The sequence below is a fragment of the Schistocerca piceifrons genome, chromosome 11, assembly GCF_021461385.2.
Source record: "Schistocerca piceifrons isolate TAMUIC-IGC-003096 chromosome 11, iqSchPice1.1, whole genome shotgun sequence".
NCBI lineage: Eukaryota > Metazoa > Arthropoda > Insecta > Orthoptera > Acrididae > Schistocerca > Schistocerca piceifrons.
Window position 1 is genome coordinate 63480380 of NC_060148.1, and position 22802 is coordinate 63503181.

General features: G+C 39.6%; 1 protein-coding gene across 1 annotated transcript; it reads right to left on the bottom strand.

Moving 5' to 3' along the window:
* Nucleotides 1–2561: 2561 nt before the first annotated feature.
* Nucleotides 2562–22018, bottom strand: LOC124719692. Its single transcript, XM_047244900.1, has 6 exons — nucleotides 21946–22018; nucleotides 12652–12779; nucleotides 11422–11597; nucleotides 6669–6877; nucleotides 2709–3393; nucleotides 2562–2598 (listed from the first exon to the last, which is right to left on the bottom strand). The coding sequence occupies exons 1-6, from the start codon at nucleotides 22007–22009 to the stop codon at nucleotides 2562–2564; spliced, it is 1299 nt and encodes a 432-aa protein (XP_047100856.1). The 5' UTR covers nucleotides 22010–22018.
* Nucleotides 22019–22802: the final 784 nt, after the last annotated feature.

Sequence of the window (22802 nt, forward strand, 5' to 3'; positions counted from 1 at the left end):
ATGCTTTGCAAGTATTACACTCAACTTGTTTCTCTCTCCGATTATTACTTCTTTTGACAAAGATGTCAAATTGAAATTCATCCCATACATCAGTCATATTTATAAATATTAGAAATTTAAAAGATTATTAAACTTTTGTTCTATATAAATGGACACTCTACTGAAGAAGCTCAATAATGCAAGCAATTCTAATCTGTTTAAAAAGATTAGTGAGCTTGATGTAAATGAGTGTTATTATATTACTGATTCTGAATGTTTAAAAGCTGTATATGGTGATAAAATTGCTCTTGAGCTCGATAATAAATTTAAAATTAGTTTGCCTGAAAGGTTCAATAAAATAATAGATAACTGGGACTTCCAATTTATTAAAGATGGAGAAATTAAACTAAAATATAAACGAATGAAAAGAACTAAAGGTAATGATAACGAATTTCATGATCTGGAGTTTTTTGTGTAGCTGCAGAATTTTAGTAGAAAATTTTTATTTTTTATGTGTTGCATCCGTTTAAAACAAAATTTTAGTAAGTAAGTGACTTGTGTGTGCAGCCTAGCTGTTCATAAGATATAACTGCTCATAAGAAAAGGACAAACATCATTAAATCATCTGCAACTGCACTCAACGTACCCACTTACTACTAATGGGCGATTTTTTATTGATGACAAATTAAACGAAATTGGTGGAAAACGTATGCACTTTTAGTTTAACTACTGGCACATGTTTTTCCATCCACAATTCTATTAGCACAAATGACATTTTAAACAACATTCTTTCTTGTTTAAGACTACCACACAGGGTGCACATTAACTTCTGACGTCTTCTGCAGTACCTTCATTTATCTCTCGCTCAACAAGTCACCAATCCGTCTCTCAAACACCAGAGTCCAATCCCATGCAACACAGCTTCTTTTAATGGTTTGCATTCATATCAAAACGCATTTTACACATACAATTAATTATCAGTGTCCTTTACTATAACGTCTTCTGCCAGTTTCTCGATTAGAACTTCCAGTCAGTTCAACTAATGCTTTTAGACACTTATTGACACATTACTTCCATTCAAGAGTCTCAATGTCGCTTTTCCTCTGATTTCACATTGACATTAATTTTCCTTGGCATAGTTCTTGAAATACAAATCATATACACGCACAACTTTTACACACTTGTATAAAATTTGCATGTTTCTCATAAGATAAGTGGTGTTAATAATTAATCGGATATGCACATAAATATACTGTCAATGAAAAATTCCGTCTCAAACTGGAGTGTAATGCTGTACAGTATCGTATGAGGTGAAAGTTATGAAAAACTGCCAGCAAAAGGTAATTCCGAGGAGCAATCGAAGATCGAATCTCAGGCTGTTCCATTTGCAGTGGGGCAACAGACAAGCCATGAATCTGCAATTAATAATGTACTAAGTGATTACGTAGTTCGAAAAAATTAGGCGAATGCTCAGGTCTGTTAACAGCTTAATATGAATCATGCACATTGGGTTGCCTTCACTTTATCTAATAGTGGTTACAATAATTTACAGTAAACAGGAAGTTCTTGTATCATTTTCGTCTTTGACAAACGTTAGATGTCATAAAATGTCTTTATTTAAATTCTAGAGTTTCGCCATATAACTGGTCAGAAGAAGCGGAGCAAGAATTTTCCTCTTAATTTAATACAGAATCAATTATAGTCAGTAAGTACTTAATCCCAGTGCATTAAAATACGCAGAGAAGCTCTGGCATGTACAAATAAAGATTAAATTAATTACTTAAAGAACAAATTAGTAATCTGAGGCACTGGTTGTACATATTGGTCACAGTTAATGTTGCGGTATCGGCTAGATTCTACCTTTATACACTCTACAATAAAGACAGTCCTTTGAGGAGAGCTCTCACGGCGATTACAACGACGATTCTGCAGCCAGGGGCTCTTCATTCCTCCTTTTTGCCAGATTTCTCTCAGCTGAAGAACACAACTCCTGCCCTAAACTGACGATTTCTGGATGCCAACATATTAGTACTCTGTACTTGAGAACAGGGAGCGTTGTTTCGTTACAAATGAAAAGCACAAACAGCAGTGGTCCTTGCATCATTGTGGCAATATGTACATAGTACACAATCTGTGCTATGTCTTGTACCTGGTGGAAAGCAATTCTAATGATTATACCAATCCCACTTAAGAAAACGGTCTTAACTGACAGGTAAATGAGTTGTTTCTTCGAGCCGAGTTTCGTGTTACTGGAAATACTGAGTTTACGCATGGATTTGTTGGTACGCAGGTGCATGTATCCAATCAGTCCGAGACAAACCAAATTGAAAATGATCGACAGTGAAATCCCCGTGAGGCATACTATCCGGCTGTGTAAAAGAAAATATTTGCTGATACTTTCCATAACTATACTTGTTGTGCACACTATAGTCCAGGTTATTAGCACACACAGCACCTGACGACAGAATATCTTTCTCGCTTCAGCAGGTAGCAGGTCGTTAGGTAACCTGAGATGGCGAATGCATGCGTACATTTGGTAGCAGAACGAGTTTAGCCAGATACAGCTGAGAAGTGTGAGGGCGCTATCGATTAGTACCATCGTAGATAAGTCGGGGACACCTGCCACACGATACACGATCTCAGAACACAGGATCTGGACTATACCCGTGATCTGAAAGGACAAGAATATCATACCGGGCAAATTACGTAACTGGGGAAGGTACACATACACTCCAGCAGTCAAAATGCGGAAAATGATGTTCAGTCCTATAAATGACATTTCTAGAGGTTTTAAGCCGTCGATTTTAAAATCTTTGTATTTCAAAGTGGCACTGTTTAAAGTGTCTTTGTACCGCAGCGTTCTCTCCGTTGGCTTTCCGTACCATTTGTAGTTCGTGTCACCCCACGTTGCATTGGCCGTCGTCGTGTACGATCCATTTGTGTAAAATTTGACGACACACAACTCTGGCGGCGTAGAGGAAGAAAAATCGCGACACTTCAGCAGCAGAATAGCTCTGGAGACAGAGCAGATGGCGTCTGTGGCGTTCGACTGCAGGCAGGACTGATCGTCAGGGCTGTCGAAATAGCAGCGAGCATCATGGACGGACTGTACCACACTGAATGGGACGTCCTGGCAAATGCCCAGTGAGTTGACAGCCATCCAGGCTAAGAGGCAGAGGTTGACGTTCGCCCTCTGCGTGTAGGCCAGGTAGCTGGTGACGGGTATGTGGGGCGACCTCTGCACCATATCGTCCCACAGCTGCTCGCGGCACTGCTGGCGCTGCTGGATGGTTTCCGGTGGCAGGTCTTCCAGTGGACACCTGGGGTGGTCCAGGGCGTCCGCCAACAGCTGCATGCAGCCAGTGTCCACTGAGAGCGTGGCGCTGCTTTTGTCCTCCAGCCGCCACTCCTCATCTGCAAAACAATTGCAGCAAGCAGGTGGTGCTCATGGACTTACCGTAGCTCAACTCAGACTCTCCTTCGCGCGATAATATTGTGTCCTTGTTTAACTAAACAATCGATGGGCTGTAGTTAAAATACGTCACAACCAACAAATATGCAGGATATTTACCTTAGATGATTTAAGGTCTAATGTCAACATAAATTTGGGAATTCAGGATGACAGACATCAGATATTCATTGAATGACTAGCACGCAAATTAACTTCATCCATAGGGTATACAGGAAGTCTCCCTGTCCCTCCTGACCTTGCAAAGTAGCGGAAATTATCAAGTTTTGTTGATATCCCTGCTTTGAAGCTGAAACAATGATTGCTGTCAGTACTGTATTGTTTCGATTCAGTGTTCATTCTTTGAGCTGTGAATACAAGGCAAAACAAAAGCAATTTTGATTACCAGGCACAGACAAGACCTAAGAAACCTAACGATCGTCAGTAACACACACGTTAATTTGACAAACCAAGTAAGATACCTCTAAACAATATTAGACAAAAAACTATTACTGAAATCACACAGTCAGAGAAAAAGCGCAAAACTTATGAGACTGATATATAAGATATTTCACAAATAACAAGTACTTAAGTGAATGTCCTACAGAGTTAGGACTGTCCTAGTTATACTATACGGGTGCACGATGTGGGGTTCCACAGCTAAGACCAACACCAGAGCCCTTCAGATTCATCAAAGAAGATGTTTCAGATTAATTTTAAAACCTCTCAGGTCGGTGCCAATAACAGATTTCCATCAAGAACTTGAAATGGATACATTCCAGGACTTAATAAAAAAAAGCATACGCGACAAATTTTTGAAGAAGTAGAAGTATTAAGACCAGCTACACGCCACCTAGACTGCACTGACACAATCACCCCTGAAATATGGCACAGTATAAAAGTTCAGAGATCGGTCTCAGAGGACCCACACTAACTTAGTACGAGGAAGCAAATACTACACGTGTAAAAGTTGAACACAAAAGTAAAAAATATTGAAACAAATAGTATTTGCATTGATCAGAACCTAGAAGCATGTGCTTTTAAGTTATTAGTGCAGAATACTTCTCTGCAGATCTCATCTAGGAAACTTTATGCTACTTATGAGATATCTAGAAGCATTATTGAGCTACCCATCAGACAAGAAGAAACAGTGGTTTGTGGAGATTTAAATATAGATTTCTTAAAAGATTTGCACATAAGAAGGAGCTAGAGTTATTATTTAGATGATTTAATCCAGTATCAATTTTTAAACTGATGTGCACCAATATAATGGGACACTGATTCACATTATTTTTATAGACAGTTTTCAGGCAGGAACAATTAATATGTAACCACTTGCTAATGTACTGCCTGATCATGATGCAAAATAGTTAATGGAAATAATATGGCGCCTTACAACATTGAGGCAGATTCATATTAAGCTTTGAGGCAGTTCTTTAAGAGGAAGTTAAAAGGGGGTATGGTATGACATATATGTAGAAAAAAAATGCTAATGTGAGATTCAGTCTATTCCATAGGAAATTTGAGTCAATATATTAAAGTTACTCTCCTAAAAACGTATCGAGAAGATCCATTAAAAACCAAGTAAACCATGAATAACCAGCAGTATTAAAAACTCATGTAATAGGTGTTAATTTTAGCTTTGCTGAGGTTGTTTGGTAATAGTTAATTGCTATGGAGGAGAGAATAGTGTGGAGTAGGAATACTTTCCAATACTGTGTTTAGTTTATAGGAAATGTGGTGTTAGTTTCATACAAGTACACCAATCCCAGAGTTTCTTGGCCTCTACAAGGTTACAGACGTATCGCTATAGTGCCATGTGAGAATGTCTCTGACTCTGCTGTGGAGGAAGGATTGGTAGAGCTGAGGGCATTTCAGTAAGAGGAGTGTGAGTAAGCTTGGCTAAAGGTGTGGTGATTGGATGCATTTCAAAGTGGTTATGGATGGAGACGTAGTTGGTCATCCAACTGTTGTGGGAGGAGTATTGTGGAAATGTTTGGTCATCACTTTCAGTTGGATTGAGGATAGGTGCAGCGATGCACCCAAAGAGGTTGGGTTAGGCAAGTATGATATGCACGATTGTGTTACTTCTAGACTGTGTGTGCTGACAAAAGGTAATCTGCTAATCTTGCAGGCTGCCATTGAACTGACTCCATCACACGACTTTGGCAGGAGAGCATCTATTGATTTTCAGGTCTATGGTAGTAATATACATGAAAATTATGTGATTAATGTGAATGAAGAAGTCATAGGGTCAGATGCAGATTAATGTTAGATTCTTCAGATTAATGTTAAGGATGAGGTGCTACAATGGGGATACATGACATGCATCCAATGGCAACCCCTCCTCAGGGATTGTGGTGGGGATTATGTGTCATTTGTAGAGTGATGGATGACAGTTGGATTGTGCACTATGATTGTAAGAATGTTTTATTAATGCATGGATGTCATGTTGAAAGAAGATGTGGCTGAAGAGTATTTTGTTGGAGCTAAGAGAACAGACATTATGGACAGGATGTTATGCTGGTGGCATACCATGATGGGTTAGCTGACGATGCACGTTTAGGTACAGGAGTGTGTCTTGGAGTAGGGAGAAACAAAGGAGGAGTGGTTTTGGAAGTAAGTGACTTACACATTAACATGGGAAAGGAATAGGTCTGTTATCGTTAGCTGGTGGACACTATATGTAGGTTTAAGTGACTGGATGTTGCAGAAAACAGTGTTTTTAAAACATGTGTCGTTGATAGTGGGGATGGGACACAAGGAGTTGTTGAGATGAGAAGAAGGTAAGATGGATTTAGTGGATGATATCCTCACTTTGCATGTATGGTGTTATATGGGATCATGGATGACTGTAGATGATGCAAGTGAATAATCATTGTACATTTCCACACAATTTATGGGGGTGGATTTGTTTGTAATGGAGATAGGTTGGACGGTTTCTATAATTTCGGGTCTGACAGTCATTACACTGGATGAATTTTTACATCTATATTCTTGTAGCTAGGATTTAGATGGTTCTACACAATGGCAATGACAGATTATCAACACTTGGTTAATGTTAGGATTGCATATTCTAGGCATGGATTTGGTAAAAATATGTTGTGTGACGAAGGATCTCACGAAAGATCTAAAGCTGAACATGTCGATAGCATTTTGAAGATCACTTCTCAAATTAGTAAGGTCTCAACAGCCATGAGTGTACAAACATGGAGTGGGTGCGTCCCAGTGCTGAACCTACCTACAATGCTGATATGAGCTGGAATACGCCGGCTGTAGTACACTCCTTGCTTGAACCAATGCTCATAATAGAAGGAGTAAACTGCGTCAGCTAGACCAAACATCTGTGATGCTTTTGGCTGTTGCTCCGCACACTGTGCACTAAAGTCGTCGAGAAATGAGAGGAAAACTTCATGGTGGAACAGCAGCCCATGATTTAGCAGTGGTTTCCTGTAACAAACAAGCTCAAAGCTTAAAAGCAAATAAAGAAAGCTAATAAAATCAGCATACCAAATCATGAAATGTATATGCATTGACGTAAAATTATCCAGAATGTGACTTAGACATTAACATGGAAAGCGAATGGGTCTGTTATTGTGTGCATAAATGAAACTTCCTACCATGTGGAAATAGTATACTTGACTGGGACAGAGACTAGAGCAACATGGTATCACTCCAGGAGCACACATAAAGTAAGCGTTCCAGCTAATGGATCAACTTCAGATTATGAAAGCCCAGTGTGGAGCAGAGGAAATGACTAAAGAAGCAAGAGGCACGAAAGGAAAGAAGCTTTTAGATCTGCAGCATGATGAAGAACAGGATCCAAATAACGCTTATGGGCCTGGCGTTTCTAGGAGCTAGCAGGCCCCCAAGTGTGACTTAACATCAAAGGAAACGTTACAACCTGATTTCCTGAAAATGATTTTTTTTTCTAAATATTTAACTCATTATCTCAGGAACTGTTACAGATAAGTACGTCTAATTGTAAACTATGTTACCTCTTAGTATACTGCTGCTGCTGAACCACCAAAACATTTCTACCTCTGATGGATTTTTACTCACAGAAGCAAACGTGGACTTCAAGAAATGAACACAAGTCATAAGTAACCAATTATTTGTCTGTATAGTATGATTCTGGCCCTGTAATCAGCAAAGGAGTGAAACTATACTTCCCAAATATTTCAGATCTCTATCTGTCAAAGGTTCTTAGATAATGGGTCATCAGTATTGCAAATCAAATTTAACACTGTAGGTACAGAACGTACGTACTGCCCTTAAAAGTGTGGCACGTTATTATGAATTGGGGCAAGTGTCGTTAAATAAATGGGTGCTGTTTTATTTTGAATTATGGCTGGTATGTAAAAGTTAATGGGACGCGTTATACCAAGAATCCTGGCTAGATAAAAGTGGGGGGGGGGGGGAGGTTGTAAGACCAAAATCGATATTCACTGTTTATTGGTGGACTCTGAAATACGAAAATGCAACACTAACAGAAAAATTTTCAGAGCCTGTTGTACAACAAGAGCCATGGATGTGTATGCCACCACTTTGTTAATTTGTCACAGGAAACCGACACTGCCACTGCCTTCATCTCAAATTATAAGTTGACTGCTATATAACCACATGAACCAGTTATGTGTTTTATTATTCAATGATAAGTTGGGGTTGTGCAGAATTTGTTTTGAGCAACCATACGTTTTCCTTAATCGTTTACCTAGACAGGTTTCTACCCCAAGTGCTATGACATTTCCGAATTCCGATTTTAATGAACTGAAAAGTAGTTGTTTTCATTCCTTACAATTAATATACTTTGTGGAGTAGTAAATTTCATAACTATTCTGTGGGCCTTATGTTTGAAGTACGCCAGATATTTTTCATGTAAGGATAGTTAAATTGCAAAGTGATGATGTAAAGTGTTTTTCTTAAATGATGTTCTTATAGAAATCCCAGTACCGTATTAAAGTTACATGAATAAAACAATAGTTTACTAGCTAATTAAATCAAAACGCCAGCACCAGGTTTAATTACTGTACAGGTTTGTATATAAGAGTGTTTACCTTTTCATCCATACAGTTAAAAGTGTTTCTCATATTGTGGATTAACTGAAACGTTTAGCTTTTGTCTGAGTCAGTTTATAGAATAGTTTCTGGGTCCCCACGCCAGTTTTTGTGGAAGTTTTGTTGTATACATTGCAATAAAAGTACTAAAGAAGTGCAGCTGTCATCCTTATAACTTGTGTGTTCTATAATAACTGACTCAGTACTATGGTACAAGCTGTGACAGATCTATGCATCACATGTTTCATTGGAGCTGTATAGTACAACGAATTGAATGCTCCTTGATGATACAAACAGCTATTAGAATAGAGAATCCAATTATCTGAATACAATTCCATTGACAGTATTTTCCAATAATGAAACGGACATGGGATCCTCATTTCAAAGTTAGTAGTGCTCCACTATTAATAAACTTTTACTTGTACTCATCATTAGCTTTCTGCTTTAACATTAAGGCAGTATGTATTAATGAGAGCCAGTTGTAGCGAAATATCTGGCGACTGTTCTCTTTACATAACTGCAATTTACTTACAATTAACAGAACCTTGGTTCGAATTCCGTTTGTTCTGTTATTGCCTTTTTTCAATAGTAAACTTCTCAAGCAACGAAACTCAGTCTTATACCTTATCCACTAAGCACAGTCACTATGATTTCCCAATCCATTCAGAGGAGTAATATTCTTGTAGTCTTGTTAATTTGGTAAGAACCAGTAGTGTCGTACTTTGCTCTTCTCATGACAGTGTTATAACACTGTCAGGTAAAGCGCTACGTGATATTTTATTAAGAGATGTTTGTTATATGATGGAGACTTACTTTGGCCATGTTAATATTTCAAGAGAAAGGATTGTTCAGATCTCTATTTTTCTATGCTGATGTACTACGTGCGCAATGTTGGACGAAACCTTAATTAAATTCTTCTGTTAAGAGCAACAAAATTGATACATTCTTTTGAATCATGCAACTGATAATGCTAAGGCTTTGCTGCGATCATCTAGTGATGATTCACAATACAAGAAATTATAATTTAACTTATGCAGTCTTATATTTCTTCCTGAGAATCAGTTCTGAGCACTTTTTATTGTCTCAGAGATGATCTGATGGCGAGAATAAGGAAAGGTGGCAAGTGCATACACAGAGATCAAACAGAAGATTACTGCAGAAAAAAGTGGCCACTTATTACAATCATACGTTGAACACTCCACAAAACCGTCCAAACAGTGCACAAAGTGAATCATGAATGGAAATCAGTTCCATGACATACATGTCTGTTGTAAAAAAAGTTCTTTAGTCTATCATCACTTCACTAGAAGGCTGGGGAGCAGACTTAAGGAGACTCCAAGTAGTGAATGGTTGTGCATCATGTTTCGTTCAATCATTCACACAAGGGAAGCTACAGGAGTTTCAGCACAGAACTACAGTATTATGCCAGTGGAAGGGAGGGGGAGGGGGGGGGGCTTCAGAGAATGAAAGTTGAATTCAAACCGCCACCAAAAAGTTACCTTAAATTCGACAAATCCTGACTCACGAAAATTTCTTCATGCATGCAGTGGTTTGTTTTACTCGAAGTTATTCATCGTATTAAATAAGCAGTTACAATTAGTAAAATAAAGGGCAAGTACAGGACACAAAAGAAATAAGTGTAAAACTGCAGTAAATTCAACATAAAACATGTGCAAATGTTGCAAGAAAGTCGCTGAAGTTGACTAATTTACTGAGTACCCAAGATCTTTAATGACTTTACCTGTTCTGAACAAAAGCATAGATGTAAATCACTCATGGATCAGGGTAAATCACACTGAGATCAAAAGATCAATTACTCCGCTGGTTTAACACTTTGCAGAATAAAATGCATTAGGTATCTAGCTATATAACGGTCGTGTTGAAGACATAATCACCCCAAGACCAGAAACAAAGTGCAATTACAAATTCACAATTCACGCCTCGATCTTACGAAATTTAAGCCAAAATACTTCCTAACATGTAACTGAAACAAACAAAGTTATTCCGGAAATAAATGTAGCATTTAAGCTTCACAAAAAGCGTACGAGATTATCTTAGCCCACGTTCCAAGAAACAGTGGTACTTACATGCGAGTGACAGCAGCAAGAGTGTTGGTACTGCCGGACAGCGGTGGTTCACTGGAGCGTCCAGTGGTGTTCCTGTATGGTGGGAGATCTTCCCGTTTCCCGAATGTAGCCAATCGCACACAAGGAACAGTCGGAAAAGCTGAACGGGCGGCACGTTACACTACTGTATGGACCCAAGGAAGGTTCGTACAACGTCCGACATGGAATACGTCTCTCTGAAAGAGGCTGCTGACTTCGAAATAAAATAAGGGAACTCACTCCAGCGCATTCTTTTGCCAAGCGCTTAGCCACTGCTCAACCAGACAGCAGCAAAACATCGACTGTGTTGTACAATAATGAAGGATGTATTTTAAATATTTAGATGGTGTAAATTCTCTGTATGCCAGGCACATTGCAAATGAAGTAGTGTCAACAGTTGAAGAACAACTGCAATACTGAAGAATTTTACTTCAGTAAGTAAACCAGAAAATTTTAAGGAGAACGATTTTAAGTTCAAACTCACTCAGGTGTTGACACTGGCATCTTTGTCGCCTTAAAGGCATTCCTGACTAACGTCAGTTCACCCAGTCGAATCTCAAAGGTAACTAACGGTCACAGCCGTTATAGTGTGTATTCAAAGCAAACCTGATTTGGATCTTCAGCCCCGCGCTGATAGCGCCTGACGCGAAATGTGAATAGAGATCAGCTTTCAGACGTAGAAACAGGTCTACCAACTTTCGTTTATGCCGCGCAACTCCTTCTTGGTGTTGCGATTTTTTTCCGTCAATGTACGTCCCAATGGCTAAAACGAAATAAACTTTCACCAACGAGTATCAGTCCAAGAAATGTTTGCACGTACACTGGCTCATACCTGACTATGTAACTCCCAGGGCTCTTCTGGTCTTCTTCCACCTTGTAGTTCGCTATCTGTTCGCTGATGGACTGCACGTCCTGTGCCCAACCCCTCAGCCGCGTGTGCAGCATGTCTGCCAGCCGTCCCATGTTCTCAATCCATCTGTGGAGTCGCTGATCATTCGGGTGTGTATCCTGAGACACGAAGAAAACAGTTAAAACAGCTTTCATCACTTCATAAAGAGCAGCCAGTTCGGATGTTGGCTGAAAATGACTTACAAGTTCGTGGAGCCTTCCATCGGTAATGCTGGAATTCAAAATGATGTTGGCCCACGCTTAGCCTTGATGACAGCTTCCACTCTCGCAGGTATACGTTCACTCAGGTGCTGGAAGGTTTCTTGGGAATGGCAGCCCATTCTTCACAGAGTGCTGCACTGAGGTGAGGTGTCGATGCAGGTATCCTATAAGATTCAGGTCTAGCTACTTTATCAATCCGGCAGCCATGTGGTGCCGCGCGTTAGATTTTCGTCACCTGACTTTTTGCTAGTCTTATTTCCACGCCTGCTTCTCCAGTCGTCACCTGGCAAGTATTTATTTATTTTGCAATATTTGCTCACTATCCTCCCATATGATCCCATCGACTGCATATGCTATAGTTTTCATATTATCTACCGTCGACCCTTGGCGAATTTCCTTACTGTGTCTTATATGGCAGCATCAGTATCAGTGCACAGGGAGATATTCTTGCGGTTCATTATTTGAGTACTGTAGCTAGGCTGGTTGCTTAATCCCTGACTGCCACCTACTCGTTAGAAGTAACACATTCCAATTAAGCAGATTCGCAGTTGGCGAGATAAAATACGTGACTGGAGAATCTAGACCCATTTCCACTCGATATGTAACCAAGAGACTTGGGATTGCAAAGTAGTACCTAATAGGAATTTCCAAGCTCTGTAGGGACAGTTTTGGGGAAATACGAGAAAACTATGCTGACGACCTATCCTGATCAGTTCAGAGGTTGCCCTCTTTGTGTAATAAGCCCATGTGGATCACAAGCGTAAGGGTGGCTCAGAGCTCTTGCAGAGAGGTAACATTACAGTCGGACAGACAATGACCAGGACAGTGTAAGGCATATAAATCAGAAAGTGGACTCCAAGAACTGACCACTTATGCGAGGCTGTGTGTGCCATTCTCTTGCAGCTCGTACATAAGACACAGCTAAAAAAGGACATAAAAAAATATCACTTACCAGGTGTTCGAATGCGAGGGGAACGAAGAGTCGAGAGATGTGCTTCACACCAAGTGAGAACAGCTGCGCCTTCTCTCGCCAGTAGTTGGAGGCGTGTTCTTGGTAAACCTTCATCTCGGTCAGCAACTCTGGGCAAGGAGAGAGACGAAATAGTAGAGAACAGTCACATGCATCAGGTTTCTGTAGAAGCACAGCTTTCACTTTGTGACTACACCAGCTTAAAATTTGTATGGAAATGATATTCACGTTTTGAAACTAGATCAGCACTCAACTTCTGAAATAGTAAGAGTTGCAGCAGGGATAACTTGACCCAAAGTTACCAGACTCGTACAGCTGGGATAGAGCAGATAAGGCATGAAGAGGTCATGTTGGTGAACATTTAAGTGAGGACCGACGTGTCTGCAGTTACATGCCTACCAGACAGCAAGCAAACAGTCGTGGCCCAGCACCAGCATCACCCACTGCAGCCAGCTTAGATGGCAGCAAGCCCATCAACCAAGTGACGTGTGGCTCACATGTTACTGAATATCCCAGACAGTAACCAAACGGCCTGAATTGTTGTCGGCAGAATATTCGGCAGCCGCCACGACAGGTGTCAGGTGTGCACATCTACGACCACAGCTCTTTTACTGTGCCCACTATTTCACCTCCACGTGTCACGTGCCTGCATGTAGGTCGTGCGCTGCGACCTTATTTATGGCGCTGCACAGCCTCGGATTGGCAGTCCACACCGACCTGTCTACGGATCGCTGACAAGTCGTCTGGGCTTTACGCTGACCACTACTGCGGCTCATTAGTCAGAGACTATCCTGGGACCTCTAGCGGCCTGATCTCAGACGTCACCCTGTCTGCCGACCTCGGATCTTCGTCTACGATGCTACGTTGACCCGGCAGTAGCCTTCACCATTCCACACCGAGGCCTGGCACCTATCACAGCAGACCAGCAGGAATTTGGTATTCTATTGTGTCGTAGTGTTCTAGTAACCAGATACAGTTAGTGCTCCTCGTGAGACAGTACCCAGTGGTTGTGATTCAGCCCTACGTGGCTTACAGTACACTGGACTTACCGGGCCTCGGGAATTACATACAGTGGTTTGATTGACAGCTATTTTTGTGTTTTTGTAACTAGGCTCCAAACAAGGAGAAGAGAGGCTTTTGTGTTTTCATCAATAATTCTTTTACTCACAGTCTACCTAGGTGTTAATTCTTCCACAGCGAACCCGTATTGAGTCATCCCGACAACGAACATGATTTTAATAGTATCGTTCCAGCCCTAAAAGTTCTTCATACATTGCCTAGATGTAGAGGTAAGTTGAAGAAATTGAAATACACAGATACCTCAAACATCACTGTCACAACCTTATCGACAATCAGACAGATTTAATACATAACATAAGGTCATGGCGTCAGTTGCTTATTCTTCGAAACTCTTTTCACAGTAATGTTTTACATAACCTCAATTTTTGTAACTTCAGCATAAAACTCTCTCTTTTTATGCAAGTTACCCGAATCCTTCAGCAAAGGTAAATCTGTTATGTTCACAACATCTCTCTCTGCCTTCTTCCAACTCATCAAGTCCCCCTCTCTTCTCAACCACTTTGCCCTCTTTCCCTGAGCTTCCCTCCCTCCATGAAATACCAGTTCGAAAACATGGACCAGAGTTGCATATCACAATATTTTGATGTGTGGTTCTGATAGCAGTTGGTAACTAAGCTACATAAGTAAATTCTACATTTATGGACAATACTTTGTTTTTCTGAAGAATAATAGACTGTATGTATTCAACTGGGACCAGAAACAAACTATACATCAGAACTGTTTTAAATATTAATGCCGATGGTGTCATCTTGGTGACGAATTTGTCAGCTGTAATAAAATGTCATATATTTAGTTTGTTTTTCGCCAATAACAGTAACAGCCATGAGGATGTATAATTTGTCTATTTGACGTAGAGTTACTGACATGCATGAGATACAGCAATTTGTACAGAATAATGAGTAGCTCAGTTTTTTATGTGAGTGGGTCTTATAACAGTTTCAATGTGTTGTACTGTTAAATATGAAAACGAGAGAGAATCATGTATACACACGCTCACACACACACACACACACACACACACACACACACACACACATTTTTATATTTACTATATTTAGAATGATTGTATTGTAACATCAGTAACATATTTCACTAATTCATTATAGGTGTTATACAACTAATGTTACAAGTGCAAATCAAATATGCCTTCCTCAATAAACATTGTACAGACCGTGGAATTGTATTACTGCATTTATACATATGCCTTACATATTTACAGTACCTTATACATATTACATGAAGCTACACATAATGATCTGTAATTAATGTGAAGTATCATACGACAAACTTTTATCTCAATTTTTTGTTTAGTTGTTCTACCAGAAGAGCTCAAGTACAAGCATTTTCTGTATCACAACTTCCCATTTGCTATCCTGACAAACTGAGTCAGCACCCCTTTGTAATAAGTGAGATGTTGATCTCGGAAAGAGGAAGAGGTGCTAGCATTGTGCAATGCATAGCTTGGGGGTAAGTTTTCTAGAAAAAGAAAAAAGAAGGAAAAAACATAATGTGAAGGTGTTATGTGGAATGTTGGATGTTTTATAAACACTATTATTATTTATCTGCATAAGAGTTTTTTTTACCAGATCCCTTCTCTGTTCCATCTAAGTAATCTTTCAATGTATAAAATGTATTGCATAACAGGTACTTTTTAGTTACCTTTTTAAAAAGTGTATTTTTGCAATTTCTTTTATCTGTTTTGGTAATTTATTGTACAGTTTTATTCCTGGTAGAAAATGCTGTTTTGAGTTTTATGTTTATTTTTCTTGGCAAATGTAATATGACTCCAGCTCTTGTTCTACGGTCATATACAGAACAGTTTGTGCAGTTATTACCAATGTTATCTTTGATGTGTACAACTGAATGGTAAATGTATTCACATGGAGCAGTTAAAATCCCCAGTGTTTTGAACAGATCTTTGCAATGAGCTCGACTACCATTTTTGTTATGATTCTTATGGCTCTTTTCTGGAGTATGAAAATTGTGTTTATGTTTTGCGCATTTGTTCCTCAAAGAAGAATACCATAGCTAAGAACTGAGTGTACATATGAATAGCATGTAACGAAAAGACACTGCATGTTACATACTGATGATGGGATTCTAAGGGCATAACACACTGATGACATTTTGTTTGCAAGTACCTTTGTGTGTTCACACCACTTCAACTGAGAATCAATATTCATTCCTAGAAATTTTGCATTTGTTATGCAGTCTATAGAGGTGCCATCTACATTTAATTTAACATTGTCATTCTCCCTCTTCAAAATTCATGGTATTAGTTTTCTTTATGTTCAATGTCACTTAATTGCTTATTGACCAATCATAAACTTCCTCGTGAGCTTCATTTGATTTCTCTGCAAGTTCCCTTGTTTTCTCAGTGACTGTAATTTTGCTGTCATCAGCAACGATAATTTTTTCACCATGAGTAACGCTACTGAGAAAGTCATTGATGTATATCAGGAATAGTATTGCTCCTAATATGCTACCTTGCGGAACCCCTATATTAATGTATTTTGGTTTTGATAAGTGTTTTACTAAATGTTTAGATCTATTTGAAGTATGTATTATCTCTACTCTTTGTACCCTACCTGCTTGGTATGATCGAAACCAGTCATTAGATACCCTCTTATTCCTAATGTTTCTAATTTATTTAATAGAATCTTGTGGTCAACTGTAGCAAAGGCCTTAGAAAGATCCAATCATATGCCTGTGACATACTCATCTTTGTCAAGAACATCAAGTACAACTTTTGTGAATTCTGCTCTGGCTGACTCTGTAAGTTTGCCACTTTGGGAACCAAACTGTGATTCACTTAAAAGATTGTATCTGTTCAAGTAATTCATTAATCTGTCTTTCATAATTGCTTCTATTATTTTTGAGAATGGTGACAGCAGGGAAATGGGCCAGTAATTTTCTTTGTCTTCTCTGTTACCTTTCGTAAGCAAAGGTACAACTCTTGCCCGAATTAACTGCTCTGGAAATGTCCCTGATGTGAAGGAGTCATTTATTATATTTGTTAAGGGGCCTTTGTATAATCTCTATGCATTGTTTCAGTACACACATTGGTACTTCACCTAAGCCTACTGACTTTTATTTCTTAATTTTTGAACATTTTTATTGACTTCATTCTCTGTGGTTGGAAGTAACATCATTGTATTTAGTGCAACATTATTTACAGGTGTTATATTTGTTTTGGGGAATTTTTTGCTGTAACTTCTCTGCAATACTTGGAAAATGCTCATGTACATAGTTTGCTAAGTGCTGTGGATCATTTATTACCTTATCCCCATCCCTTAGCAGTAAGTTATTATGCATTTATTTGCCTCTCCCCATTTCCTTTTCTATAACATCCCAGACTGCTTTGCTTTTATTCTCTGCATTATATAGTATTTTGTCATTAAATGATTTTTTGCAGCAGTCAGCACCTTCCTATAGATCTTTTTGTATCTATGATAGAAATTTAAGCATTCTGAATCATTGCGACTCTGTTTCATTGAACTGAGGTATTTAAGTGTTTGGTAGGAGTTCTTAATACCTGTTGTTATCCATCTGTTGTTGCGAGGTGTTGATACAGACATGCATACTTTTGGATATGCCTTTTCAAAGTTTATTTTCATTTCTGATAGATGTCGTTTGTAGGCTTTAAGTTTAGGGAATGATTCGATGCCTGATTTTATTGTTGTTATTTGACAGAGATGGTCTGATAGTCTGAGATCTTTTAAAGCTTCATCACATTTTTCCCTGTCCTAATTTGTGGCCTCAGGGTCAATTACTGATGCAGTAATTGTAGTAACTCTTGTTACACTATTTACCAATAGGGACATGGCAAAACTTTGAAGGATATTTATGAGGGTGCTACTGGATTCATTTATGATATTAGTGTTAATGTTAATGTCCCTGCACAGAACTATGTTGACCTTTGTACTTCAGACTTTATCTAGAACTTCTGTTAATTTATTGAAAAAAGTGTTCACACTACCACTGATAGATCTATGCATACCTAAATTGATTAATTTCTTGGTGATGTCAAGCCCTGTTAATTCAATAGCTGGTATTTGAAAGTGTTTGTCTTCATTTGCTGTACTGAGGTCATGTCATGATTTGAACTGTGTTCCTTTTCTGATATAAATGCATGATCCTCCACCCCTTGAAGTAGCTCTGCAATGAGAGATTGCTCTTTCATATGATGATAAGACTACATGTTGGATTTCTGTCTCACCATTGCCCAGAAACACAAATTACTGTGCAGTTCAAAGATTGGAGCTCAACTTCTAATAGTAGTATTTTATTTTTTATCGATTGCATGTTTTGATGGAGGATTGTTAAGTCTGTGAAATGCCCCATGTTACTCTTTCCAATTGCTTGTTTTTCTTTGTGACATCTGGTATGTGTGATATTTGGAGTGTTAAAATCTGTCTTGTGAGAGACTTTTTCAGTATTTTTTAAAGTGCTAGAGATATTCTTTAGGCAGGGGAACCTGTTGTATGGATTTGTCCTATAAAAGACTTACTTTTCCTACCCATGGCAACAGGCATTTGGCTATGTGTGGTCCAAGTCCCCCCCCCCCCCCCCCCCCCCGCTCCCATATACTTTCATTTTAAAACATCATCAGGTTGAATCTTTGTAGACAAAACGCGATACCAAGATATTGAGGAATTATGAGCTGCGTTTGGAGTTCTCTAATGTTGCAGATACTGTCATAATGAATTCCACAATAGGCAGTTCATTCGAAGAGGAATAGAATCTCTAAAAAGGGAAATCATAGAAATGGAACAGAAAAATGTAGGTACAAGGAAGGTAGCTCTGAATAAAGCTTGAGTAACAGAAGATACACTTAAATTCGTCGATAAAATATAGAAGTATACAAATGCTCAGGAAAGGATTACGAAATAAATGCGAAGTGCAGGGATTTCAAAGTGAAAAGCGACCTCGAAAAATGTGAAAAATTGAAACAGAAATGGTCATCGGAAGGATGGAAAGCATGTATAGAAAAGCCAAAACAACTACGACGAAATTCAAAGCAAATTTGCGATATTAAGAGTGCTAGAGGAGTTCCACCATTGAAACGAAGAAAGAGAGCGGATAGGTGTAGAGTACAGTGAAAAGCTCTATGAGAAAGGGAACCATAAGGGACCCAGTATGAAAGTCAACACAGAGCTTTGGACGACTTGCAACCAAATTCGGAAAAAGGCATTGGGGACATTCCTTCGAAATTTTGAAAATCATTGGAGGAAGTGAAAACCAAAATACTATTAAACCTGGTTTGCAGAATCCGTGGATCTAGAGGTATACCATCAGACTTTCGCAGAAACCAGTCATATAATTCTGAAGACAGCAACTCATGCATCTAAGTTGTTAACAAGAATAACATACACAGAAGAAGGAGAAGAAAACGAAGAAAATGCTAGATGACGATCAGTTTTGTTTTACGAATAATATAATACTGAAAGGATGACGTGGATAAGATTGGCTGATGACATTACCATAAACAATGAAACGCAGGGTCTGTTGAATTGAATGGTCTAAGGAGAATACATTATAAATCTGAAGGAAACCAAAGACAGGCGAAAGCTGCAGACATGAAATTAGCGATAAACTTAACATCTAAACTGGGGAGCACAAAAGAGATGAAGTAAACGAATTGTGCAACCTTGTAAGCAAAATAGCACATGATGGACGAATTAAGGAAGACATAAAAAGCAACCTAGAAAAGGTAAAGAGGGCATTTCCGGACAAAAGATGTCTACTAGTAACAAACATTGGCCTTATTTGGGTAAGATGTCTCTGAGAATGTACAAATACATTTGGAGCACAGGATTTTATGAAGGTGAATCATAGAATGCGGGATATCCAGAAAATATGAGAATCTAAGCGTTTAAAAAATGGTGTTACAGAAGAATGTTGAAAATTTGGAAGACAGATAAGACAAAAAATGGAAACGATCTGCACAGGATTAGGGAAACAAAGGAGCATATGGACAACACCGACAATCAGAAGAGACAATAATTTGTTCTTGGTCTTGTATTCTTACTGTCCCCCCTTTGTTCTTGTGCATATTGTACATTACTCGTATTTACTTATAGCTTACTCCAATTTTTCTCAGAATTTAGGACAACTAGCACCATTTTACATTGTCGACCCGGTTTTCTCCGTCAACAAATCCTATAAATAGATTTTGCTTCTCTTAATTCTTGCCCGCATTATCAACTCAAACGTCAGAACTGCCTCTCTGGTGCTTCCATCTTTCCAAAAGCCAAACGGCTTGTCATATAGCACATTGTCAATTTTATTTTCCGTTCTCTTTTTCATTATTCTTATCAGCAGCGTGCATGCGTGAGATGTTAAGGTGACTGTGCGATAATTCGAGCACTTACTTGAACTTTCTGCCTTCACGATAGTGCGCATACTGTTTTAACGGAAGTTTGACAGTATATCTATAGTCTCAAAAATTCTATACACCAACTTAAGTTTTCGTTCATTATCACTTTCTCCAATGATATCCAAAATACAGAAGGCATCCTATCTGTCCTTCATCGAATGCCTTCCAGAGCCCTGTTCAACTCTTACTCTTATGCTGGAACCCGCATGTCTTCCTTTGCGATTCCCATTTCTTGTTCAATCAAGTCATCAAACAAGTCTTCCCTCTTGCAGAGGCTGTGAATGTACTCTTTCCAGCTATCTGTTCTCTTCTGTATGTCCACACATCAAAAAAAGTTTTGGATCACCCCTGTTCCCAGAACTGCTCAAGATAGACATTGCCTGTGGATATTGTATCACAGACACAGTTCCTCTGACTGATCAGAGATATCACTAAATCTGCCCAAAGATGTGAACAACCATGCATGAGCAGCGCCTATTAGACGGAGGGGGTCCGACAGCCGATCAGTTCCAGTCATTCCACCAGGAAGGAGGTACACGGCTCATGTTGTCTGTAGTTTATCCGTGCCTAGACGGTCAATACCGCGGTTCGATCGCTTCCGCATTGTTACTTTGTGCCAGGAGATGCTCTCAACAAGGGAATTGCCCAGGTGTCTCAGAGTGAACCAAAGCGATGTTGTTCGGATGTGGAGGAGATACAGAGAGACAGGAACTGTCGATGACATGCCTCAGTCAGGCCGCCTGAGGGCTACTACTGCAGTGGATGACCGCTACCTACGGATTATGGTTCGAAGGAACCCCGACAGCAACGCCACCATGTTGAATAATGCTTTTCGTGCAGCCACAGGACGTCGAGTTATGATTCAAACTGTGCTCAATAGGCTGTAAGGCAAAAACTGCTGGTAAAGTTCCGCAAGTTGTCTAGCAAAAACAGTTAGTGAAAGTGTAGTAGCAGGAGGAATAAATAAGCAGAAATAAACAAGTGAGCATGTAAAAGACCTGTTTATGATAATATATGAATTGGATTTGGCTGATGTTAAACTGGTGTTCTGTTGGTTCGAGTGTCTGAAATACTGCAGTAGCTGGCCATGAGAGCATCACAGCGGGCCGCTGTGGCCGAACGGTTCTAGGCGCTTCAGTCCAGAACCGCGCTGCTGCTATGGTCGCAGGTTCGAATCCTGCCTCGGGCATGGATGTGTGTGGTGTCCTTAGGTTAGTTAGGTTTGAGTAGTTCTAAGTTTCGGGGACTGATGACTTCAGATGGTAAGTCCCATAGTGCTTAGAGCCGTTTGAACCATTAGAAGAGCCTCACAGAAAATGTCTGGTACCAGCGCGAGGAACGTAGTAGTCAACATCCCCGCAGTCCGTCGGCTCTGTGGGGTCCAGTGAGTGACCTCCTTTTCATGTGGCGCACCTCAAGACAGCTGTGGACTCTGCACCGCGCCAGACTCGAGTCGTTATCAAGGCCGGAGGCGGTGTGATGTACTGCGGTGTCAGAATAAACCTCGCGGAGGTGGACCAACTCTTGGTGAAATGAGCTTATCTGACATGCAATGAAGTTCGTTTTCAACATTCATCCTGACTATTAAGTGTAACAGATACCAGAGGTGCAACCTCATGATCAGTAGATTTGGCGTTTTTCCTCCAGTGCCGTTATTATTATTAATGTTTTCTGTGTACTTTTATTAGCACGCAGGCATCACATCGAATGCAGGCTCATCATGTACGTCCTCATTATTGTAGGCGAGATGATCTTCATAGCATACCTTAATGAACACACTACGTTTTATTTAATATACGTTCAAGAAATATACTCACCAGTTTTGTTAGCGTCCCTTAATTTCCATGGAAGTCTCCGAGTTAAGACGTCACTGATGATCATGACTTTTGTGATGCGTCGAACAGCATACAGCAATTGGGAGAGGACTGTATGCCTAAGATGATCCGTCGTGAGCGTGTCCACGTTCCATGCCGTGTGGTTCAACCTTTCAGAACAAAATGGAATCACCTGATGTAGCGAATGTTACTCTAAAACTTGATGTTATTTTCTAGAACAGAATAGTGAAAGCATAACTAGCCCAGTCCCCAGTCCACAGTTCCCCAATTCCCCACATTCCATGCCGTGTGGTTCAACCTTTCAAAACAAAATGGAGTCACCTGATGTAACAAATGTTACTCTAAAACTTGATGTTATTTTCTAGAACAGAATAGTGAAAGCATAACTAGCCCAATCAACAGTTCCCCGTTCCCCAATTCCCCACATCCATGCCGTGTGGTTCAACCTTTCAAAACAAAATGGAGTCACCTGATGTAACAAATGTTACTCTAAAACTTGCTGTTATTTTCTAGAACAGAATAGTGAAAGCATACTTGCCCAGTCCCCAGTCGCCAGTTCCCCAATTCCCCACATTCCATGCCATGTGGTTCAACATTTCAAAACAAAATGGAGTCACCTGATGTAACAAATGTTACTCTAAAAGTTGATGTTATTTTCTAGAACAGAATAGTGAAAGCATAACTAGCCCGGTCCCCAGTCCCCAGTTCCCCACATTCCATGCCGTGTGGTTCAACCTTTCAAAACAAAATGGAGTCACCTGATGTAACAAATGTTACTCTAAAAATTGATGTTATTTTCTAGAACAAAATAGTGAAAGCATAACTAGCCCAATCCCCAG